At 44.5% G+C, this 26,187-nt stretch overlaps 1 protein-coding gene across 7 annotated transcripts in view; it reads left to right on the forward strand.

The window, feature by feature from the left end:
- The window catches only part of KMT2E (lysine methyltransferase 2E (inactive)), a 141,300-nt gene extending 117,242 nt beyond the window's left edge, over nucleotides 1–24,058 (forward strand). For all 7 annotated transcript variants that reach the window (XM_068276239.1, XM_068276240.1, XM_068276236.1 and 4 more), the window contains 6 exons: nucleotides 154–210; nucleotides 1,552–2,121; nucleotides 6,176–6,471; nucleotides 14,615–14,703; nucleotides 21,172–21,263; nucleotides 21,868–24,058. In XM_068276239.1, coding sequence (XP_068132340.1) covers nucleotides 154–210; nucleotides 1,552–2,121; nucleotides 6,176–6,471; nucleotides 14,615–14,703; nucleotides 21,172–21,263; nucleotides 21,868–23,268 — 2,505 coding nt within the window. In that variant the 3' untranslated portion in view covers nucleotides 23,269–24,058. The remainder of the gene's footprint in view (nucleotides 1–153; nucleotides 211–1,551; nucleotides 2,122–6,175; nucleotides 6,472–14,614; nucleotides 14,704–21,171; nucleotides 21,264–21,867) is intronic.
- Nucleotides 24,059–26,187: the final 2,129 nt, after the last annotated feature.

Raw genomic sequence — 26,187 nt, forward strand, 5'->3', positions numbered from 1 at the left:
AAAAAAACCTTTTTATTTGAATTGTAATTTGCTGTTATAGTAAGTAAAGAGAAAAGAAATAATGAATTTCTCCTAATATGTTTACAGTAGCTTATAACTTGCTACATTTAGATTTGACTCCTAACCCTAGCAACGTTTTCACCATTTTTCCAGAGCATTTCTTCACCAGAGAGTTCCCCAGAGCTAAACAGATTATCCAGTGGCCAAGAAGTAAGTTGATACAGATTAGTTGTGTTGAGTGTACTTTTTTTATGCTTTAACCACTTCAGGACCACAGTGCTAAACTAAAGACCAGGCCATTTCTCTCAAAATAGGCCACTGCAGCTTTAAGGCCAAGCTGCAGGGTCGCACAACACAGCACACTAGTGATTCTTCCTCCCCCCCAGTATTTATATTGTTTGTTTTTAAATAAATATACCTATTTTTGTATTTTTCTTCCCCCTCCCTCCCTCCACGCAGTGAGCCAATCCTGCCGGTCGGCTATCATAGGCTTCAGCCATTCTGCATCCACATGCAACAATTTTTACAGTCTGGTCCGCATCCACAGTGTTGATCGCGTCCGCCCATACACATTGCCAATCACCTGTCCTGCCGCTGCTCGGCCCTTTCAACAGCCTGGAGGCCAGTAGAAGCATGGCTCTCCATAGGCTGCAGCAAATCAATTCTCCCTAGCAACAGGAAGAATTATCATTGGTCCAACATGAACCAATGAGAATTCTCTCTGTTGCTGAGGATGCCACGTTATGCAGCTCTTGGTGCGCTGTTTTCGTTCTATCTATACCGGTAGGACAGCCACTTCAGGATAGTGATGGGAAGTCCGGATCTTTTCAAGGATTCGGATGATTCGAATGGATCATTGAAAAGATCCGGATCTTTGAACCGAATCATTTAAATCATTTTACTAGGGAAGCAGACTGGGGGTGAAATGACTAGCAGGACACTACTTTCCCTGCACTGTACATTCTGTATGTTCTTGTTTCTTCCAGACAGACATCCACTGTGAACCGAATCGTTCATTGTGATGATCCGGATGATTCGACGATTCATTCATGATCTGGACAACACTAGGAGTCCAGGTTATGTCCCCTCAGTGCAGTGAATATTAATTAGCCATGTGGCTAGTCACTGAGCATGTGCAAGCAGTCTAACTCAGCTAAAGCCCAGTATAACGCACAGCATGCTGCACTTTTTCAACGTGTAGCATTACTATGTAACGCAACATGTGAACAGCCCATTGATTTTTCATTACTGTGAATTGGGCTGCGTTACAGGCTGCTGGACCGTGGGACTTTAACGGCCCATTGTGAAAGCAGCCTTAGTGAAGTCAGCAGTTGCTCTCCATAGTTCTAAGTCAATCATTCATAAACTATTACAGTTGAAGAAACTGCACAACAGATGTATCACTATATAAAAATAAAGCCTGCAACAGCACTTTCTATATTCCACTTAGTTGTTCGGCCAGGGATCACATGTTCCTTAAAATACTGTTTAATGCCTTTCAGAAATATTATTCTTTGATATAACATTTCTCATTGTTTTCTCTGTTACCAGGGGAGTGAACGAGTAGTATCGGCTTTAGCAATGAATTCCTTCAGAAATTCCAATTTAGCTGAAATGGGGGTGCAGGAAATAAAGACTATTGGCTACACTAGCCCACGAAGTAGGACTGATTTGAACAGACAATGCCAGTCAGAAAGTGACTCTGTACCAGACCATCATATGGGGCTTGAACTAAATGACCATACTGCATTGCAAAAAAGCATGGAGCCCTTGTCCCGGGATAGGACTGATTCAAACAGCCAGCAGGAAACTGCACACTGTGGACGGGGCACCGTGTATCAATCTTGGATGAAAAGCCCTGAAAGGACTGGTGTGAATTTTTCCGCAATTAATTCAAATTTAAGAGACCTAACACCTTCCCATCAGTTGGAGATTGGCAGTGGATTCCGAATGAATGACTCTAAGTGCCTGATTCCAGAGGATGCCCGCTCCATGTTTATGGATGGTTCCGTGTTTTGTCCTTCAGATGAAGGCCTTATGAGTGGATTTGCAAGATCACTTAGTAATGATGGTGTTTTAGATGGAAACGGAACAATTTTAAATCCTCCACAAAAGAAAAAAGTGAGTATAATTTGCTTTACAGGTAGCGCTTTATCTGCACAAGATGGAAAACTTTTATGTTTTGTTCTTATTGATAACATTTTACTTTAAAAAAACAAAAACACCTAGACAGTAAGGATCTTAAGTTTTTTATTATGTGAAGCTAACAAGTTTTCAAGCCATGCAGTTGACCCCTGAAATCTGTGTACAAAATATGGTTCTGCCATGTGTGAAGTTGCTTCTCGAACACCAATGATTATCTGACCATCCCCACTAGGCCTGAACGATAAACAGTTTTTGAATCGAAATAGCGATCACGGAAATGACGATTCCGTGATTGCCATGGCGGCGATTTTTATCCTCCTTCTGTCAGCCCAGCATTCCCCGCTACTGCTCGGTGCAGCAGTGGTTTGGGGCGGCTCAGCGCCAGTACTTTCAGTCACGGTGACGGAAGCGGCTCAGTCTCTCCTCCAACTTCCGCCTACTAGTGTGCAGCCAATCAGCAGAACGGATGGCAAACTCCGCCCACAGGCTCTCACACTAGTGGCGGCTGTCTCCTCCTAGTACCTCAACGTCACTGGTCCCCAGCCCACTATCGGGCCGAAAGACAAGTTGCACCGGGCCGCAGCTACATCCCCTGCCTCTTCACTGCATTGTGCAGCCGCGGCTATAATGTAATTTAAACTTCGGCCGGAAAGCCTCCAGTCCCGCCCCCTCCATCACAGCTCCTGCATCAGCCGCGTCATGTGCACGTCCCGCCCCATCCTCTTTTCAGCTTGTCAATCAAAGACAGCCCACCCCCTCCATTGCAGCTCATTCCATCGGCTGTAGCTTGCCAATTATGCACGGCCCGCACCCTCCATCCTCCTCAGCTTGTCGCTAGTGTGCACGGCCATGTATGTGGCCATGCAATTTGGAATTGTACAGTCCTGCCCCCTCCCTCAAAATAGCCAATCACGGGCAGCGGGACTTTTTAGGAACCATGAGGGGGAATGTAATCACAAGAAGTCCACAGATTACAGCAAGCAGGTAAACCTTTCCCATTACTTTGTGCAATAGTTTAATCCTCCTTATTGTACTTGCAACCATTGCTGAGGGAGGTTTAAAGAGAATCTGTATTGTTAAAATCGCACAAAAGTAAACATACCAGTGCGTTAGGGGACATCTCCTATTACCCTCTGTCACAATTTCGCCGCTCCCCGCCGCATTAAAAGTGGTTAAAAACAGTTTTAAAAAGTTTGTTTATAAACAAACAAAATGGCCACTAAAACAGGAAGTAGGTTGATGTACAGTATGTCCACACATAGAAAATACATCCATACACAAGCAGGCTGTATACAGCATTCCTTTTGAATCTCAAGAGATCATTTGTGTGTTTCTTTCCCCCCTGAGGGGGGAGTGCATAGCAGAACCACAACACTGAAGAACTTGGCAGCCTTCCAGACACAGGCCGACAAGTCTGACAGGGGAAAGATACATTGATTTATTACAGAGACTGTGATAGTACAAAGTGCTGCAGTAAGCCAGAACACATTAGAATAGCTTTTGGAACTTGTAGGATGAAAAAAAACAGGATGCAATTTTTGTTACGGAGTCTCTTTAAGGTGGCCATACATCTGCAGATTTAGCAGCCAATCAACCATCTAATTCAATAATTAATATTGAATTGGATGACAATCGGCGCTGGCAAAGACATGCTTGATCAACAATGCAACTGGCCCTCCCTTTTCCTAGTAATGTACATTGTGAATTTAGTGGTAAATCTTGATTTAAAGAAAATCGTGAATCGAATCGAAATCCAATTTCTGACAAATCGTGCGATTCAATCTTTTCCTAAAATCGTTCAGGCCTAATCCCCACGTTTTAATGAGAAATGAACTCTTTGTGGCCAGCAATGGACGATCACTCTGCTCTGTGCTAAAAAAAGTTTCTAACTGCAGTAACCCATACCTCATAACATTGGTTAAAGTGGAATATATAATAAAAACTTTTCTCCCAATTCCTCATTTCCCTTATACAATATCTTACAAAAGTGAGTAAACCTTTCACATTTTTGTAAATATTTTATTTATATCTTTTCATGGGACAACTCAGAAGACCTGACACTTTGTTACAAGAGTCAGCAAATTTACACATTTACACAAGCTATTCACTGTCGCATCAAAATGACTCAAAACACAGCCATTAATATCTGAACCACTGGTAACAAAAATGAATGAATGTTTTGCTCCATAATACATATAGGGGTTGATTCACTAAAGGAAATAGTGCGAGTAACCTCCTGTTACTCGCGCTATTTCCACAGCGTGCTTTACGTGTAATGCTCTGCAGGATATGCGCGCTATTAGCTGTGTAGCGTGCATAATCACAGGAGGTTACTTGCGCTATTTCCTTTAGTGAATCAACCCCTTGGTGTTTATCTTTATTAAAAGTGCAGTTGGTCTCTATTCCAAAATTGGTATCAAAGTCTAGTTGGGAAATGGCAACACCTTTTGTAAAGAACGCTGGACAATTTACCTAGTTTTCCATAAATGTAATATTTTACATCTATTTAAAGTGGCCCTGTTGGGATTGGGACATGAAGGCTAACATATTTGTGTATTCAGCAATTTCATCTACCTACTATTACACAAGTAGTATAATGCATGATGCCAAAGCAACACTCACGTTAGCAGAGTAGCCCAGGTCGCTTGGTGGTACTGGTAATATTATGTGCACACAGCAATGTTACCGCCGGTGAGTGCATCAGGCCCATAATGTCTTAAGCATCTGCATGCTTTTCATATTTAGAGGATAAATTATTGTAAGTTTACATGGTTGTTCCCACCACAGAATACAGCTGTGTAGGCAATAATAGGTGTTGGGTAGAGTTTACTTGAGACTGGTGTCACAGCCAGTATTTGTTCATATCAGTAGCAGTAGAATGAACATCATCCTTTACTTCACCAGTATAGACATTTTCTGTGTTTAGAAAAACAACTTGTATAGTACTATAGTTGGCTATATAATACAATACACATAACAGACCCATGCACTATGTAGTGTTTTTAACCACTTGCCGACCGCGCACTCATACCGCGCGTCGGCAAAGTGGCAGCTGCAGGACCAGCGACGCAGTTCTGCGTCGCCGGCTGCAGGCTAATCAGGAAGCAGCTGCTCGCGCGAGCGGCTGCTTCCTGTCAATTCACGGCGGGGGGGCTCCGTGAATAGCCTGCGGGCCGCCGCTCGCGGCTCGCAGGCTAAATGTAAACACAAGCGGAAATAATCCGCTTTGTTTACACTGTACGGCGCTGCTGCGCAGCAGCGCCGTAAGGCAGATCGGCGATCCCCGGCCAATCAGCGGCCGGGGATCGCCGCCATGTGACAGGGGACAGCCTGTCAATGGCTGCACAGGACGAATAGCGTCCTGTGCAGCCCAGATCACCAGGGGGAACAGGGAGGAGAGGGAGGGGGAATCTCGCCGCGGAGGGGGGCTTTGAGGTGCCCCCCCCCCCGCAACACCCATCAGGCAGGAGCGATCAGACCCCCCAGCACATCATCCCCCTAGTGGGGAAAAAAGGGGGGGCGATCTGGTCGCTCTGCCTGCACCCTGATCTGTGCTGGGGGCTGCAGAGCCCACCCAGCACAGATCAGCTAAAACGCCGCTGGTCCTTAAGGGGGGGTAAAGGGTGGGTCCTCAAGTGGTTAAATGATTACATTATTTCTTAGATACCTCTAATTTAAGGCTGCCCTGATTTGCTGCTTGATTGTCATTGGTCAGGAAAGGCTTTTCTTTATCTGATCAGGTGGACAGGAACTGTACACAGTCAGTGGCTTCATAGCTTTGCTCTGCAACTATTGGTATTGGTGTTTTGGTTCTGTGTATAATCAGATTTCTGCTAAAATTAGATTGAATGTGATGCTGGTGGCAATCCAGGTCCAGTATTTGCATCAGGGTGATGTTGATTGTTTACCTGATAAGCCAGGCAGTGATACTGTATGGCCACATAAATAAGTAGATTTGTTTGCCATTTTGCAGCATATTTGTATGTAAAACTGTGTAAATACACTGAGCATTAAATACAATTTTACACAGGTATCCTTGTTGGAGTATCGAAAAAGACAAAGAGAAGCAAGAAAAAGTGGTTCTAAAGCAGAAATGTTATCTTTGGTCACGCTTTCTCCACATCCTGATGGTGGGAATCTGTTTGGAAGCTGTGCCAGTGAAAACTGCAGCAACAGTATGGAGTGTGTGGAGCCCTGCGAGAATATAGCTAATGCATGTGCACCACTGCCAAATGAGGTCCAGAATACCACGACAGAGGAGACCGAACAAATTTCTCCCACAACAGATGCCACCTCAAATGAGAAGAGTGACCCAGAAGGGCAGTGGTAAGCAAGCTTTTGTTTGTTTGTTTGTTGTTTGTTTTTTTAAGACAAAACACACTAGAACATAAAAACTGCATGCTGGAAAATGTTTTTGGTGGGATTCGAACACAATTGCACAGCTGCAAGGCTCTTAAGAGTACTATACTTAGCTGTCCACAAAGTCATGTTGTGTAACTGTGGCAGCACAAGAGGAGGCTCCATGCTGTTATTGCAATTATTACTAAACATTAATATGAAGCTGACAGTTTCCACTGTACTATGGAACTACTCAAGTTACTGTCACTCAGCAGGGCTCACAATCTGAATGTCTTTTCCTTGGCAATTTAAACTTCCACAATATTTTGGGTTATGTGAAGATACTATAGCATCCAGAGGAACCCTACACAACCACGGGGAAGACCTAACAACTAATGCCCTGTCTGAGACTCTAATGCTGCAAGTCTAGAGTACTAACAGCTTAGCCACTGGGCATATACTGTACTTTTGCATGGCTTCCTGGGGCATTTTTTCTCATTTTGGTTGTATTTATATCAATTTTTTTAAAGAAAACTGCCATTAAATCTGGTAAGATGTTCTATTTGATAAACTTCTAGTCTTCAGCTACAGAGTCCCAAATCCAGTAGTTATGGTTAATTTAGTTAAAGGACTCTCAAGGTGAAATACTCAAAAAAAGTTAAATACCTGCATGAAATTTTACTGCACGGAGGACGCCATCCGCGCCCTCCGTGCCGTTCCGCCGGGTCCCTGCTGCTCAATAGCCCCCCGGGCCGGCTCCCGACCCCACAGCCCGGGTCGGGCTCTCCTGCCTCCGCTAAAATGGGCGCTTGAGCTGGCCGCGGCTGCGCAGTCCGCACAGACGCGGACTGCGTGTATATATATATATATATATATATATATATATATATATATATATATATATATATATATATATATATATATATATATATATATATATATATAATTTTTTGTTGTTGTAATTTTGATTCTGTACATTACATTCCATAAACTGCAACCAAAGTTTAATTTTATTGTAAATGAAGCGTGTGTTTGTAATAAATACAATACGCATTGGAGCACCTTTCTTTTTCTTTGTTTTATTTTCCATTTGATTGTCTTTCTTGCCAATGGATAGTCTGCTGGAGTGCAATAAGATACATTTCTGCCCCTCATATACTCTTTATTCAGCCACTGTGCTATTGCATTTTTATCCTAAAAGGTTGTTTTCACTTATTTCCTGTGGTTTGTGTCTGCTGCTTCTTGGCAGGGTTTGAGTATACTGTATCAGGTTCCCCTATCTCGTCTTAGGGCCTGAACACATTAATGCACTTCTTTTCAGCAACACATTAGGCTCAATTCTGGTAGCGTTTAGTAAATAATTACCTCATGGAATTGGGTTTACCTCATGAGGGAAATCAACTTTTGAATTCTGGTAGTTTAAGTAAAGTTTTACCTCATATAATTTCATGAGGTAATTCATGTGGTAATTTTCTACTATAAATGTGTGGTATTTAGTAGTGAAATACCTCACACTTGAATTCTGAAGTGAAATAAGGTGCGTGTTTGCATGTCTTTTGCCTCACATAATTAGACCTACCTCTACCACATGATAAATGCAGTGTTGTGATAGAATTGTGATATCGGTCACATAACATGGAGCCTTTTCAGCTTGTTCTTTGTTCCGACCTCCCCCTCCCGACCCACAGCCTCTTAGGGCCCGTTCTCACCTGAGCGGGAATCGCGCGATTCCCGCTCACGGCAAACTGCTAGCGGTTTAGCAAAAACTGCTAGCGAGTGACAGCGGTTTGCCGGCGACGAGCGTTCCGCGATTAGCGACCGAATCGCGATCGCTCCAAAACCGCCGCAGTGTCCAGTGATTTTTCCACGCTAATCGCGGGAAAATCACTCGCGGTAATCGCCGGCGTTCTGCGATTACAAGTGTGAACGGGCCCTAAAAGTGCTCCGAAAAAACCCACAAAGTAAGTAGCGGTGTTATTCACAGAGATTAGGTCCGACCAGATACATTTTAGATAAAATAATCAAGTAGTTACATGCCTCATGATAATTCATCAAGTAGTCAAATGGCAGCAAATTTTCCGACAAAATGCAAATTGGCGGCAGATATCCCCACAAAATGCAATTAGATTGGCGGCAGATATCCCCACAAAATGCAATTAGATTGGCGGCAGATACCCCCACAAAATGCAGTCAGATTGGCGGCAGATATCCCCACAAAATGCAATTCGATTGGCGGCAGATATACCCACAAAGGCAATTAGATTGGCGGCAGATTTCCTCACAAATGCAACGAGATTGGCAGCAGATATCCCCACAAATGCGATGAGATTGGCAGCAGATTTCCCCACAAGTGCGACGAGATTGGCAGCCGATTTCCCCACAAATGCAACGAGATTGGCAGCAGATTTCCCCACAAACGCAACGAGATTGGCAGCAGATTTCCCCACAAATGCAACGAGATTGGCAGCAGATTTCCCCACAAATGCAACGAGATTGGCAGCAGATTTCCCCACAAATGCAACGAGATTGGCAGCAGATTTCCCCACAAATGCGACAAGATTGGCAGCAGATTTTCCCACTAAAAGGATGAGATTGGCAGCAGATTTTCCCACAAATGCGACGAGATTGGCGGCAGATCACTGCCGGGCTGCCGTTCACAATACCGGGGTAAGCGGCTTAATGACGTCATCAAGCCGCGTCCCCAGTACGGTAAACAGTAGCCCTGAGCTGAACAGTGGAGGGTGCGCGATCAACGCTGGAAAGCCATGACAGTGAGTAGTCTTGCGGATGCCCATCCCACAGCACATAAGGCAGGGGTCCACAACCTTTTCCGCCCCGGGGACTACTTTCTGGCCAAATTTTTCTCCGGGGACCTGGGGGGGAGCGCCTGGGTGTTTTACACGACCTAGTGCGCAGCGGGTTATGGAGAAGAGGGGGGCTGGGGTGTGGCGGCATAGCTAGCATAGTTGCCCCAGTATAGGGAATTTAGTTGCCCCAGAATAGCTAGTATAGTGCCCCAGTATAGCTAGTATAGTCCCCAGTATATAGCTAGTGTGGTGCCCAGTATATAGCTAGTATAGTGCCCCAGTATATAGCTAGTATAGTGCCCCAGTATATAGCTAGTATAGTGCCCCAGTATATAGCTAGTATAGTGCCCCAGTATGTAGCTAGTATAGTGCCCCAGTATATAGCTAGTATAGTGCCCCAGTATATAGCTAGTATAGTGCCCCAGTATGCAGCTAGTATAGTGCCCCAGTATGTAGCTAGTATAGTGCCCCAGTATATAGCTAGTATAGTGCCCCAGTATGTAGCTAGTATAGTGCCCCAGTATGTAGCTAGTATAGTGCCCCAGTATGCAGCTAGTATAGTGCCCCAGTATATAGCTAGTATAGTGCCCCAGTATGTAGCTAGTATAGTGCCCCAGTATGCAGCTAGTATAGTGCCCCAGTATGCAGCTAGTATAGTGCCCCAGTATATAGCTAGTATAGTGCCCCAGTATGTAGCTAGTATAGTGCCCCAGTATGCAGCTAGTATAGTGCCCCAGTATGCAGCTAGTATAGTGCCCCAGTATGCAGCTAGTATAGTGCCCCAGTATATAGCTAGTATAGTGCCCCAGTATAGTATGTAGCTAGTATAGTGCCCCAGTATGTAGCTAGTATAGTGCCCCAGTATGTAGCTAGTATAGTTCCCCAGTATGCAGCTAGTATAGTTCCCCAGTATGCAGCTAGTATAGTGCCCCAGTATGTAGCTAGTATAGTGCCCCAGTATGCAGCTAGTATAGTGCCCCAGTATGCAGCTAGTATAGTGCCCCAGTATGCAGCTAGTATAGTGCCCCAGTATGTAGCTAGTATAGTGCCCCAGTATGTAGCTAGTATAGTGCCCCAGTATGTAGCTAGTATAGTGCCCCAGTATGTAGCTAGTATAGTGCCCCAGTATGTAGCTAGTATAGTTCCCCAGTATGTAGCTAGTATAGTGCCCCAGTATATAGCTAGTATAGTGCCCCAGTATGCAGCTAGTATAGTGCCCCAGTATGCAGCTAGTATAGTGCCCCAGTATGTAGCTAGTATAGTGCCCCAGTATGTAGCTAGTATAGTGCCCCAGTATGTAGCTAGTATAGTGCCCCAGTATGCAGCTAGTATAGTGCCCCAGTATGCAGCTAGTATAGTGCCCCAGTATGTAGCTAGTATAGTGCCCCAGTATGCAGCTAGTATAGTGCCCCAGTATGCAGCTAGTATAGTGCCCCAGTATGCAGCTAGTATAGTGCCCCAGTATGCAGCTAGTATAGTGCCCCAGTATGCAGCTAGTATAGTGCCCCAGTATGCAGCTAGTATAGTGCCCCAGTATGTAGCTAGTATAGTGCCCCAGTATGTAGCTAGTATAGTGCCCCAGTATATAGCTGGTATAGTGCCCCAGTATATAGCTGGTATAGTGCCCCAGTATATAGCTGGTATAGTGCCCCAGTATATAGCTGGTATAGTGCCCCAGTATGTAGCTAGTATAGTGCCCCAGTATGTAGCTAGTATAGTGCCCCAGTATGTAGCTAGTATAGTGCCCCGACCCCCCCCCCCCCCTCATCCGACCCGACCCCCCCCCCCCCCCCCCCCCCCCCGGAGGGACAATCCGTATGCATCCACTTGCAGCGCTAAGAAGCATTGGTGCTACTACTCACCACACGCTCCTGCGTTCACGAGGCATCCTCCTTCTCCTCCTCCGTACTGCTCCGGCTGTTTACCGTACACGGGACGCGGCTTGATGACGTCATTAAGCCGCGTCCCCGGTACGGTAAACAGCTGGAGCTATACGGAGGAGGAAAAGGAGGATGCCCGGTCAACGCAGGAGCGTGCCTTAATGGAGAGTAGCACCTATATTTTATAGCGCTGCAAGGGAATCCATACTGATTGTCCCTCCGGGAGTCCGGGTGCCGCGGGAGGGTGTCGGGAGGGGGGTCTGGAAGAGTATGACAGGCCGGGCTCAGGAGGGGGGTCGGGGTTGAATATGACAGGCTGGGCTCGGGAGGGGGGTCTGGGAGCAGAGCAGTATGACAGGCTGGGCTCGGGAGGGGGGTGGACGGAGCAAAATGACAGGCTGGGGTCTGGAGGGGGATCGGGGAGCAGTATAAGAGGCAACTGTCGGGAAAATACCTCATTGTTTACCGAGTGAAAAGCACTCGGTAAAGCATGTTTTCCCCGTGTCGCTAATTTACCGACTATAAGCAACAGGCAGGAAAATGTACAAGAATTCAAAAAAATAAAAAAAAATAACGAATGAGGTATTTTCCCGACTGATGCTTTTATCACCTCCCACAGCTACCAGAATTGAGCCCATTGTTTCAGATACTGTACTGAAATGCAGACACAGGCGCATTAGTGTGTCCAGGCCCTTAGTGTGGCCCCTTACCCATCTGCTGCAAGCCACACATCACTTCTCTGCATTATACCAACAGTCTGTTCCTACATGAAAGTCCTGGCTCTCCAGCCCACTGTTAGTTGAGAAGGAAATGCTTTATGTAAATTATAAACAAGCACTTCCTATGCACCTGTTAAATTTATTTCAAGTGCTCCCAGTTTGTGTAACAAATTGCCCCAGCTTTACTTCTACAAATCAAACCACTTCTCCATGTTACTTTTCCACATGCAATTCTCTTGCTCACCTTAAAGCTGGCCATAAACGGTCCAATTTCTAGCGAAAAATCGTTCGAGCGATCAGAAATTCTGATCGGATTGGTTGTAAATAATCTCCATTGGTGGACACAATCGATTATGAACAAGTGAAAAAAATGTCGCCCGAATGAATTTTCGTCGAACGAAAATTTGGATTTTCTTGGTGGTCGTGATAGATAGGAAGCAATGATTGGTTAGTTGATGGTGTAGTGAACGATTTTTCGTCCGATCAGAATTTCTGATGACTCGAATGATTTTTCACTAGAAATTGGACCGTTAGTGGCCAGCTTTAGCGATACTATTGCAGGAAGGGCTGTCTGATGTGCCAGACTGACTAGTAAGGGGAAGTACTATGCGTGTGAGATGAGGGAGAAAAGGACAAGCTAGGAAGAGAGAAAGGGGTAACCTGAGATGATTCAGAAAGTACCAGAAGCAGAATGGCACAGGACATACATGAAAAGGGCATTTAAGATTAAAATGCAGTGGCAGTGTATATTTGTCTTAACAGGATGTTCTAAGTGAAATGACATGTTTAAAGGACAACTATCATGAAAAATCCGCTGCCTTTTTGAGTGCTAAATGGAAAGGTAATGTCTGCCTACATACATACCCAATCAATTTTGTTTCTAAACAAAACTAACATAGGTGTATTATAAATCTATTATTTTTCAGCTAGGTGGCGATGGCAACACCTCTGGACTCTGTACCATTCTAATAGGTAGGACCCAACAGTGTTCTGATGAATGTTGGGGCTGTAATACAGTGAAGTAATGCGCACAGGGTGCTATTTATATACATTTCCCAGATGTTTGCTTTATTTAATGACCCTGTTGATTTTTATTATGTTCCTATGTCAGTCCTAGGCTTCCATCCTTGCTGATTTGCCTGCTCTCCTCGCAGTCCCACCTGCTGACTCCATGCAAAGAGCATAGAGCTTTTTCAGCAGTAAAATGACATTGCACTGCTTTCCTAAGGTCAGCGGTGATGCAAGAGAGCAGCATTGATTTTCTGAGGGCAGATCTTCCTGTTAGTGCACTAATTTTAGAATTAGTGGTGTGTGGAATCCCATGCACAAATAAACCTAAATCTGTACTGATACTAAGCAAAGGAAGAGGCTGCAGAATGTGCATAACCACTCTGGGAAATTCACTTATGTGGCACCATTTTCACTATGCTGCGATGTTGCCAGCTAGTGTATACCTACATAAGATGGTACAGTCCTCGGGCAGCGGCACTTGCTAATGTACTGATGAAAAATGTTGATACTGTTGTTTTTTTGTTTTTTTTTAAGAGCTTTTATTTTAGTGGCAGAAAAGGAGAGGCACTTTGCGATAGTTGTCCTTTTATGATTTTGTCTTTTAAAGTGTACCTGAGGCGACATGTGACATGAGATAAATGTGTATGTACAGTGCAAAACATTAATAACCGGGCTGGTTTACTTGTTTTATTTAGCTGCTTGAAATTGTAAACTTTTAAGCATGGAAGTGACCGCTTCCGTCTTGTGGGTACTTTGTTGGGAATATAGTAAACATCACTGATAAGCTAATTACAGCCATTAAAAAAAAGTCAATAGCTCATGTATTTTAATTTAGGGACACTTAATATGCTGCCAGTGAGAAGAGAAAACAAAACATTTAAACTACTCTGTAAATATTTAAATATAAAATAAAACCATGGGATATCTTAAGTCACTTTTAGGAGGATAAATACAATTGTTTATCTCATTATTTTATTTTCACCTCGGGTTCTCTTTAACCTCCTTGGTGGGGACACAGTGCAGTGGCAGTTGGAACTCTCCTCCCCCAGGATCCAGACACATGCAGCCTTTCTTCTTTTGGTCCTTGGAGGCTCTTGATCCGTTAGGTGAGATCTCCATTTGTTACGTGATCTCACCATAGGGTTAGAGCACCACCCAGAGGACAGGAGGGAGAATTGCAGCGCTGGATCCCAGGGAGGGGAGTAATGTGCATGGCTGCTGCAGATCTCTTTGCAGTGTGATTTTTGATTTTTTTTTTTTTTTTACTACAGAATTTTAGGGTTTAAAAGCAAATAAATTAAGAGCCTAAGATTCTGAAAGAATCATACTGCCAGGGAGGTGAAGAGAGGTGAACTTGCTTTCACTATTTCTACCACGTAACAAAGGTCTGACAAAGGAAGACAGAGCTATAACCATTGGTTTAGAAAAGCTGGCTGTAAGCCACGTGACCAGTATTTTGGTGTTACAGGTATTTTGACTGAGTTAAAGTTGGCAAATAGCCTTGTTTACCATGGGGGTAGGTGAGTAAGATGTACAAATCCTGGTAACTGCCAATACACTATAATGTTGGCCACAAAAATGGTTTGGTTTTCTGGTAACAAGTATGTTACTCCCAGTTATATAGTTGGGTTGTTGCATAACATTATGTTCTGGTCACAGGTTCCAGGACCTTCCTCTGAGTGCTGTAATTCATGTATAGTATTTTGTTTTGCAGGACTTCATCAACCTCTGTTGAACAAGTTAGAGAAAGGAGCTATCAAAGAGCCCTGTTACTGAGTGATCACAGGAAAGATAAAGATGGGGGTAAGGAAACTCTCTTGCCTTGTCTTAAGAGTAAAGGTGGCAGCAATCTGAGTGGTGAGGGAAGCTTTCTGACCACTGTAGGTAGGCATTCACATAAGCTAAGTAGTGATCTATAATCAGTACTGCAAGTATCTAACATTATGCACCAGAAACATTTTTAAGACCTTTTATCCACACAGTACAGTGCCATTGCGACTCTCATAAACATTTTATTTGTATTATGTATGCTGGCAGTTGTCACTATATTATACTCTTAGACACATTTTGTTTTAGGACTGACCCTTGCCAGTATACACCAGGTTACTACTTCAAGGTATCAAGTATCCCTCTAGCACAGTTTGTGCCACTGAAGGGATTGAGAACAGTTGGCTTTACCTAGCCCACACTCAGCATTACAGGGGGCAAGTAATTGGGACATGCTCTGCTGCACATTCTACAAGTTTACCTGAATTTATACCATTAATTAATATGCTTACCAATATTTGTACAGCAAGGAGTCTAAAATATTTCTGAATTTTCAATTCACACCATTATAAATCTTGCTTTTAATAGCAGAAATGCAATCTTACACACCATATTATAAGCAAGAGAAACATGATTTTAAGAAAAATGTATTACTCCTGTACCTCAAGGGACATTATTACTTGGCATATCCTGAAGTTCACCTTTTAAAGAACACTACCCAGTGTGGATGAGGTTAAGTGTGTATATTCTACACCTCCTCATCCGAGATGAGACTACTGCAGAATTACTAAGGGTTTAACCACTTTCCGACCGCCCATTACCTATGGGCGTCCAGTGTTCTCCCCAGAGCCTATTACCCGGGCGGAGCGCCCGGCTGGTCTCAGCTTCCCGCCCGCCTGTGGTTACAGCGTGCATCAGATTTTCTTCCTCCACATTCAATGCAGTGAGCAGCGGCTGTGTTATTGGAGCCAGCCGCTGTCACTTACACTATCTCCGCCCTCCCCTCAGCTCCTGCATAGCCGTGATGTAGAGGGGCGGTGAGAGTCTGGTAACTGAAGTTACACACAGGCACCGCGGGAACTTCAAAGGAGCTGGAGCTAGTGAATCCCATCCCGATCTGCATGACTATTATGCAGAGGACGGGCTCTCTTCCTTCCTCCAGCAAGTCTTCACATCGCAGCAAACTTCCCAGCATGTGCTCCAGCCTCACCTCCAGCCTCGCAGGTCAGATGTCAGAGCACAGGGAAGAGTGTGGCGCAGCGCTCGCTCATGCCGGGGAGACAGCATTGCAGGGCAGATGGTTATCTGTTAATCCCTGGTAAGGTGGTGACTGATGGCTATTAGCTGCCTCTGCTGCTGTGCCTGGTGTAGCGTCACCTCTATGGCATGCCCCCCTTGCAGATGCACTTTGCTGGGAGGAGAGGAGACAGACATTTTTACAGCTCCTATTGCTGTCCTTCCCCCAACTGCTCTGCTCCGAGATGTTACATTGATGTAAACCTGTCTGCAGACCTGCAGTGTGCTGTGCAAGTTACAGGATCTGTGAGAGTGCTGCATTCTTGTATTACATTCATATTTAGATGGTACTGCTTGCAATCCTCTCCTCTCTGACCCACACAGTGTTGTTGTTTTTATTGCCCCCCCCCCCTCCTTCCTTTTCCACACTGATATACATATGTTTTCTTCTACCTTTATGCTGGGAATACACGGTTCGTTTTTGCCTTCGTTTAAACCTTCGTTTCGATTGTGCCTTTTGTCCTTTTCGATCCCGAAATAATCGGTCATACGGTTAATATCACCACCCACGGTTTCGTTTTTTTTTTCGATTCTGATAGTTTCGTTTTTCCAATGATCGAAGGCTGCAAAGAAACGAAAATCCCTTTTTACAGGGACGGACTAGCATAAACGAATATATAATCGATCTGAACAGCCATCAAGCCTACCAATGGCTCGATTAGATGGATAAAGAGAGATAATATCAAACATGTTCGATCACTAGTCGTTCGTTTTTGGGGTCTATTAATCGAAACTATAATGAGATTATGACTATTTTCACATACGTTTTCAACACTCGATTCGTTTACCGAACGAATCGAAGGTTTAAACGAAGGCAAAAACGAACCGTGTATTCCCAGCATTAGTCTGTCTCCCTCTCACACATTTCCCTTTGTCTCTCACACATTCCTCCTTGTTTTTTCTTTCCCAGTCCCTTTTTTCCCCTCTGTAGTACACGCTGTTTAGCACATAGACAAGCAACAAGCATGTGTACGTCATGCTTGTGTGCATGGGAGATCATCCAGTGTAACTCCTCATCAGTAGTTCCCAGTGTGTTTCCTCCTTACCCACCTCCTCATTCAAAAGCACCCAGCATGATCCACCTACACTCGTCCCTACCAAGTAGCACCCAACACGATCCACCCTGCCCCTCCCTACCTAGTAGTGGCACCCAGCATCACCCTCCAACTCCACCCAACGTGACCCTACTTCCCCACCCGGCTACTTTTTCATGCCACCCGGCTGGTTAGAAATTCTGGGGAGAACACTGGCGTCGGCAAAGTGGCACCCCCAGGGCCGCGTAACTCCGATCGGGGGGGACTGAATAGCGGGGATTGCGTGCATAGATGCGCATGCCTCTGCCGGCATTAGACTCCGCCCCCGTGACGTCAACCCGATCTGCCGCATAGAAAGCATATAATTCGCTTTGTAATGTATTTAAAGCGTATTATACAGGCTGCTTCCTGCCCTGGTTATTCCAGTGATCGAGGGACCACTAGGGCAGTAGGCAGCACCCCTAGTAAGCACACTGATCCTGCCCCCTGATCACCCACTGCAACCCTCAGACCCCCCACCCTTCAGACCACTGTTTACACCCAATCACCCATCAATCACTCCCTGTCACTATCTGTCAATGCTATATATGGATAGTGTACTGGTTAAGGGCACCGCCTTTGACTTGGGAGACCAGGGTTCAAATCCTGGCTAGGGTCTGTACCTATTCAGTAAGGAGTTCAAGGCAAGACTCCCTAACACTGCAGGGTGGCCTCTTGAGCGCGTACCAGTGGCTGCAGCTCTTGAGCGCTTTGAGTCAGACAGGAGAAAAGCGCTATGCAAATGTTCGGATTATTATTATATTTTAGATCCGGTCCTAAACTGCCCCCTGGAGGCTCCTGATCATCCCCCCCGCCCCACCCTCAGATCCTCCCTAGACCCCCCCCTGTGTACTGTATACATCTATTCTCCCCTGTAATCACGCACTGATCACCTGACAATCGCCCATCAATCATCCCCTGTCACTGCCACCCATCAGATCAGACCCTAACCTGCCCCTTGCAGGCACCTGATCACCCGCCCCACACCCTCAGATCGCCCGCAGACCTGCCCTCAGATCACCGCCCAAGTGCATTGTTTACATCTGTTCTTCCCTCTAATAACCCACTGATCACCCATCAATACAACCCGTCATGTAAGAGGCCACCCTGCTTATGAGCGGTTCCACAAAATTCGGCCCCTCATGGACCACCTGTCCTCAAAATTTGCAGATTCTTATACCCCTGAATAGTCATTTTGAGACATTTGGTTTCCAGACTACTCCTCACGGTTTAGGGCCCCTAAAAGGCCAGGGCAGTATAGGAACCCCACAAGTGACCCCATTTTAGAAAGAAGACACCCCAAGGTATTCCGTTAGATGTATGATGAGTTCATAGATGACTTTATTTTTTGTCACAAGTTAGCAGAAATTGATTTTTATTGTCATTTTCCACTAACTTGTGACAAAAAATAAAATCGAAGATTTTATTTTTTTTTGTCACAAGTTAGTGGAAAATGACACTTTTTGAAAAAAAAAAAAATCAATTTCCGCTAACTTGTGACAAAAAAATAAAATCTTCTATGAACTCACCATACTCCTAACGGAATACCTTGGGGTGTCCTCTTTCTAAAATGGGGTCACTTATGGGGTTCCTATACTTCCCTGGCATTTTAGGGGCCCTAAACTGTGAAAAACCAAATGCCTCAAAAAGACCTGTATAATCCTAAAGGTACTGATAGGACTTTGGGCCCCTTAGCGCACCTAGGCTGCAAAAAAGTGTCACACGTGGTATTGCCGTTCTCATTTACAGAGATTACAGAGAGTATGTGTAAAAATACACCCCAAAACACATTATACTATCTCTCCTGAGTACGGCAATACCACGTGTGACACCTTTTTGCAGCCTAGGTGCGCTAAGGGGCCCAAAGTCCTATGAGCACCTTTAGGCTTTACAGGGGTGCTTACAATTTAGCACCCCCAAAATGCCAGGACAGTAAACACACCCCATTTTGAAAAGTAGACACCCCAAAGTATTCAGAGAAGGGGCATGGTGAGTCCGTGGCAGATTTCTTTGTTTTTGTCACAAGTTAGCAGAAATGGAAACTTTTTTAAAAAATGTTTTGGTCAGTGTCATTTTCCGCTAACTTGTGACACAAAATAAAATCTTCTATGAACTCACCATGCCTCTTAGTGAATACTTTGGGATGTCTTCTTTCCAAACTGGGGTCATTTGGGGGGTATTTATACTATCCTGGAATTTTAGCACCTCATGAAACATGACAGGTGCTCAGGAAAGTCAGAGATGCTTCAAAATGGGGAAATTCACCTTTTGGGGTTTTAAGACTGCAGTCTTTAAGTGGTTAAAAAGCCCCCCCCCTTTTTCCCCACTAGGGGGATGTCCTGCCGGGGGGGTCTGATCGCCGCCGGCCATCTGCGTTTTGCGGGGGGGGGGGGCTCCTCAAAGCCCCCCTCCGCAGCCATTTCCGCCCTCTGCCTCCTTACCTCCCTCCCTCTCTCCGTAATGCGCAGGACGGAGTTCCGTCCTGCGCATTGAAGGATAGGCTTCCGCCTATCAGATGCCGGCGATTCCCGGCCAATCAGAGGCCGGGGAACGCCGATCTGCCTTACGGCGCTGCTGCGCAGCAGCGCCGTATGATGTAAACAGTGGGGATTTCTTCCCCGCGTGTTTACATTTTGCCGGCGAGCCACAATCGGCGGCTCTCCGGCTGTTCACGGAGACACCCTCCGTGAACTGACATGGAAAGGCCGCTCGATCGAGCGGCTGTTTCCATGGTAACCCGCAGATGACCAGTTTACGCCGATCGGCGTTAGCTGGTCGTCAAGAGGTTAATAAGAAGAATAAGAAAAAAATTGAAAAATAAAACATTTCTCAGTTTTCAGCCATTATATTTTCAAAATGAAACATGCTACCGTAATTAAAACCCACACATTTTATTTTCCCGTTTGTATCGTTTATTGCAATGTTTAAACTTTTTCCCTAGTACAATGTATGGCGCCAATATTTCATTTGGAAATAAAGGTGCATTTTTTAAGTTTTGCGTCTATCCCCAATTACAGGCCCATAATTTATAAAGTAATTGTAGTATACAGTTTTTGTATACATATTAAAAAAGTTCAGTCCCTAAGGTAACTATTTATGTATTTTTTTTTTAATTTTGTAAAAAAAAAAATTTGTAAAAAAAAAAAAAAATTACTTTAGGGGAGTGTGGGAGGTCAGGGGTTAATAATAATAATAAAAAAGGTAACTAGGGATAATAAACTGAAAAAAAAGGGGGATGTAATATTACAATTTGGCCACAAGATGTCCTCAGTAGTGACTTCAGCGCCGTACTGTTTGTACGGAAACGGAAGCACTACACATACGGAATGAATGGCCGAGCCGTCTGTATAGACGGCTGCAGCCATTCACACAGGGAATTAGATCAATGAATGGGATTTGTTTTCCCATTCATTGATCTAGCCGCGGGCGATCGGCGGTAATGAGCGGCGGTATCTAGCGGGGGGGGGGGGGGGGGGTTGCGCTGCACAGAGTTATGGCAGTTTGCAGGGACGTAGTTACTCGTCCCGGGGGAGGGGAAATGGTTAAAGGGAAGATCCGCGCATGATTTAAAAAACAAACTGCACTTACCTGGGGCTTCTTCCAGCTCCTGGCAGTCAATCGGTGCCCTCGCCGCAGCTCCTCTCCCTTCCGGCGTCCAGCGGTGAAGAAGCTGACCTCGCCGGGTCGGCTTCATGTGCGCTCCACGGCGCACGGGTCACGTGGTGTAAGTGACGTCATCTGGTCTCTACTGCGCAGGTGCAGTAGTTCTGCGCCTGCGCAGTAGAGACCCAATGAAGTCCCTACACATATGACCCCCCCGCCGTGGAGCGCACAGAAGCCTACCTGGAAGCCGACCTAGCGAGGTCGGCTTCTTCACCGCTGGACGCTGGGAGGGAGAGGAGCTGCGGCGAGGGCACCGATTGACTGCACTTACCTGGGGCTTCTTCCAGCTCCTGGCAGTTTGTTTTTTATATCCTGCGCGAACCTTCCCTTCAAGGGGTTTTAAGACTGCAGTCTTTAAGTGGTTAAAAAGCCCTTTCAACCTAAATAACTATGTAACATACTTTAAAATATACTTTTATATTCCACTGTCTATTGTAACAATTTTTTTTATTGTGTATTTGTTAATTTTTAGATGCCGATCTAGAAAATGGAGATTGTGTAAAGGAGAATGAACCTCCAGAGTCATCACAAAAGAATTGCAGCAGTCCCTCAAAACAAAACTCGGTAAGAAGCTAGTTATCTGCATTTCTGCAATACATTTCTAATATCTCCTTATACAGACTATATTCCCTTTCATTTATGGGCCCCTCCACAGAAATTGTATGTAATCACACCTGTTTGGAAGCCATGTAAAGAAATGGTTACTGTATTCATAAGACCAATGCTTCATTTTGTAACAATCTTTAAATTTAGAATATAGCACTTTTAGGGATGTATCTTTCATGTGTAATACTAACTTTATATTGCACCAGCAGATATGCTTTAATTTTGTTTTTTTCTCCAATATTATGGCTTGGTCAATGTGATGCAGGTAATTCCAAATTATTGGAAATTTTGGGGTAGCTTGAAAATGGACCAATGAAATGCCATAGAAAATTGAGCAATGAAATGTCATAGTGGCATCTGATTAGTCTATTTTCAAGTTGCATTAAGTTGTATAAAAATGTGCATGAACTTTGCATTATTTTCATCTCATTGACATGATGTATATGGTTTGCATGATTGTAATAAGCTAATCTCATTGTTAATTGTTTTATACATGCATCATCTGAAGGTATTTTACAAACACAGTGTCCTGACTGGTGTTTACATTTCTTTTCCTCTACAGTTGTGTTTGGCAGGACCTAAGGTCTCCTTGAAGACAGATCCTCCCCAGGATGCTGCTTTAAATACATCTATGGTGGAGACTCAAGCGAAGCAGTCGTCCCTTTCAAAGTCTCATGTTGCTCAACCTCATTCACAGAAGCTGCCTTCTACACCTTTAAAGCTGCATTGCCCTTCATCTCCTCATTTAGAACAGTCTCCGAAGTCATCTACACCACATACCCCTATACAACATGGTTACCTTTCACCAAAGCCTCATTCTCAACAGTTAGGGTCTCCTTTCAGACCCCATCACCCACCACATCAGGCGGGAACACCACAAAGAGAAAATCATTCTAACTTCTTTCCTAGTTCGCAAAACCTTCAGCCATCTACTCCCCAGCCAGCAGGTGGACAACTGTTTTCCCAGGCTCAGACAGGACAGTGTTCAACTGTGTATAATCCATTTACTCAACAAACTGTTAACAGTCCTGCTCCGCCTCCCCCTCCTCCTCCACCACCAACAACTAATTTTTATCAAAACCAGCAACCTTCTGCATCCTTCCAGAACTATAGTCAAATCAAAGGAAGTGTTCCCCAGCAACCTGTGTTTACATCTTGTCCAAATCAGGGTCATCCAACCACCACTGGGCAACCAGCAATTCAAGGACATCTTGTGAATTCAGGACATTATTTGCCTGCACAAAACTCTGCCGCACATCTTCAGAGCACACCATCAAGTGTACCGCCGCCACCACCACCTCCTCCCCCAGGATGTCCTCAACCACATGTGGCGGGACAAGTTCATGCAGTCTCGGTTGCTAGTAGCACTATAATTCATTCACAGACAATAGGACATCATTTGCCTCCACCTCCGCCTCCTCCACCAGGCCCAAGTCCCCATCATTCACACATGCAACATGTAACAGCAGGACACCAAGGCCTGCCAGTACAACACCAGCATGTTTTAAATACAGCTCCTCCTCCCCCTCCCCCACCTCCTCCACCGCCGCCGCAGTCTACTAATGTTTTAGGTGGAACTGGACATCACTCAGCATCAGCACAAGGTTTGCACTTACAGACTCATCAAGGACCTCCGATTTTTCCTGCTGGAGCTCATGCCAGTGTAGCTTCTTACTCAGCCCAAGGTCCTGTCCACAATACAGTGGGACCTGTGCCACAACATCAGTCCTCTGCAACAGGACCTCACCACCCAATTCCTAGTCAGGGGACTCATATTCAACCACAAGGACCAAACAGTATTGCATCAGCTGCAGGGTTCTGTCCTCATCCTGGCTCAGTAAATCTCCCCCATGGGGTTCAAGGACCACAGCAGGCCTCAACAGTGCCTGGCCAGATACCTATTCACAGACCACAGGTGCCACCAACTTTCCAAAATAATTACCATGGCTCAGGCTGGCATTAGATTTTGTTTCATGTTCATAAACATTTTTAAAATGTTGTGTAAAATAAACTGTACATTTTTATATGTACCTTATAAAGGTACTTTTTAAAGTCTGTATATGGAAATTTGTAAAAATTCAGTTATCAATGCGCTTTCATTTTATTTTTTTATGTCTGATAGCTGTGCTTTTAAGCCAGTATGAGTCCTTAGATTAAGTATACATTCCAGTTCTGTTTGAATGCAGTGTAGTTTATGCTGCAGAACATGCAAGTCACTTGTCGAAGTTCAATTCATTTAGTGAATATTTTCTATTCGTATGTTTTATACATGTGATAAAAAATACACAGGTAAGAGCACTAACACATTTTATTTTCTCCTGTGCTGTGTGCGGGCCTATGGATAACATGCCAGTTTAAATGTTACATTGCTACTTTTTTGCTTCTTTTACACAATTGTAATTTAATGTACAGTTCTGTTTTAACAACTTAACTTCTTTAGAAGTTTTGTAAATACTGTATTTGCCTGTATATTGCTTAAAGCTTCCACCCCATTTGATAAAACATTGTACAGTTCTTTTTTATTTTATGATCCTTGTGGAAGTAGTACAGTATATGCATTTAATTTTTTGTAATATACTGTCACATTGCAGCACTGGTTGGGCATTTTAATTCATGTTAATAAACCACAATTATGTCCGTTTTACCAGGTTAGTCCTTTCATACATTTTACAGAACAGCATTGATGCATAATTACAGCACTTAAACTGTATATTAAAATGCATTGTCAGCACTTTTTCCTGACTATTCCAAAATGCGGTGTTGTGTTTTAATTTGCTCAAGTTGGGTGTGAAAAGTCTTTTAATAAAATATTTGGAACATCTGTGCTTTTTTAGGCTAAAGCCTGAGGGCTCGTTTCCACTGTTGCTGTGCGGAATCGCCTGGATTCCACCGCGGATGAAATCACATGCGGATGCGTTTCCGCATGCTGTTTTCCCCGCGATTCCGCATGGCTAAGAAGTAGGCGAATTTAACTATGTCACTGCCTGTGTAAATTGTCATAGCAGTACATGCGAAATCGCACACAAAATCGCGGGGAAAACCGCATGCGATTTCCCTATTAGTCCAGCCACACGCGAAATCTGACGGCTGTGCCGTGCAGATTTCCCCCGCACACCAAAACGCACCCGCACAACTGGAAACTATCCCATCCACTTGTATTGCCTAGGCGAATCCACATGCAGTGCCCGCATGCAGATTCGCTATAGTGGAAACGAGCCCTCAGACACATGTTTTTGGCTGAAGGGGCTTGTTAGGCCAAAATCAAATGTGTATGCAGAGGTTGCTTAATCATCTGGCATGCTGGATCTTTAAGCAAAAGTCAAGCTTTAGCCACCCCTGGGAACTACTCCATTATTCTTGGTGCTGTTGTCTCTCTTTCATAGAAACAGAAGACTTGGCTGATGCCTTGCGACACTTCTGTACTGAATTGCTGAGTCTGTCTGCACTGCCTATATCCCTCCCCGCTCTGCTCCTGTAATGGTGCAGGGAGGAGAGGGGATGCCAGGGGGCATGCAGGCGGAGAGATGCGGCGGAGTGCGGACATGGCACACTGCAGGAGGGGGTCCGAGTACAGTGCCAGGGGCCAACTTCTGCCCCCCCCCCCCTTCCTGCGCCCTAGCAGCGACGACAGTGACAGACTAGCCAATCAAGGCTGAATTTGCATGTGACGCAACTTCTCTTTTGCATCTGCGTACCAGATAAGAGGCCAGGGGGCACGAGGAATAAAAATCAATTAGAAAAAAGGTGAGATTGATTTTAGACTTTTATATTGCCTCTTTAGCATCCATTTTACTTGCAGAACAGCTACTTATAGAGAATTGATTTTAGATTTTATGCCTAACAGTTTAACATCTACAGAGATTGTACTTTTGTATTCCTCATGTTTCCTTCTCTCAAAATTCAGCAAAGCTTTATATATGAAAGCAAATCTACTTAAAATGGGGAGACAATTCATAAACTCATTTAAACTCAGAACACTTCAGCAAATAAAAATCAAGTACCGGTAAGTGTACTCAGTTTTACTCAGTTTTAAAGAGAGTGAATTTAATACCTTTTTAACTCTCTGTATTCCTTTCTACATCTGCAGATGCTAGACATTTTATCAGACTGATGTTGAGATGTAATGAGAATTGTTTAGACTGGATCCACTCATAGAAAATAAGCATTTCCAATAACTGTGGAATGTAAGGCTAGAAGAAGCATATAAATGAGGCAACAAGAGAGGGGACACACTTCTGCTACTTAAAGGGACTCAGAGCTGACATTATGGGGAGGAGGGAGAGGGGGAAAAAAAGACCTTTATGTACTGCCTATTACGCAGTGGTTTCACTTGTACCAACTCCCCCCCACCCCCCAAAAAAAAGCCACCCAGTGTAATGCTCAAGCTATAAGTTTGTTGTTACCTAGAGCTGCTTCAGTGTCCCTTTCTGCTTTGAAAATCGCATCGATTCCCTTGCACCACTCATCAAAGGCTGGGATATGTGTACTATGGCCAGTATTTTGTAATACGTTTCTTAGCTATTCGAGTACCTACACAAAGGGTTATTTCTAAACCAATCTTACCCCTTCTATCTGTGACCCTAAATAAGGTGGTCGAGTCTAGGCTATAGATAAAATTGGTGGTGTTCTGACATAGAAAGGATTCTATTTTTTCCCCAAAAGAAGGTTAGGGTGGTGAAGAAATGTGTAGGGGGTAGCCTAGATCGAGAAGGCATCACCAGCACAGATGTTTTTGAAAACTGTGATGGTGGGCATTGCTATTGGTTCTCTAGCTTCAATTGTAATAGTTGTAGATAAATTGACTTGCTCTTGTCCAAGTATACTATGTTATAAGATCAGCTGCTCATTCTCCCCCCCCTTCCCCCCATTTTTCCTTATGGTT

Source organism: Hyperolius riggenbachi, chromosome 3 (assembly GCF_040937935.1).
Source record: "Hyperolius riggenbachi isolate aHypRig1 chromosome 3, aHypRig1.pri, whole genome shotgun sequence".
Lineage (NCBI taxonomy): Eukaryota > Metazoa > Chordata > Amphibia > Anura > Hyperoliidae > Hyperolius > Hyperolius riggenbachi.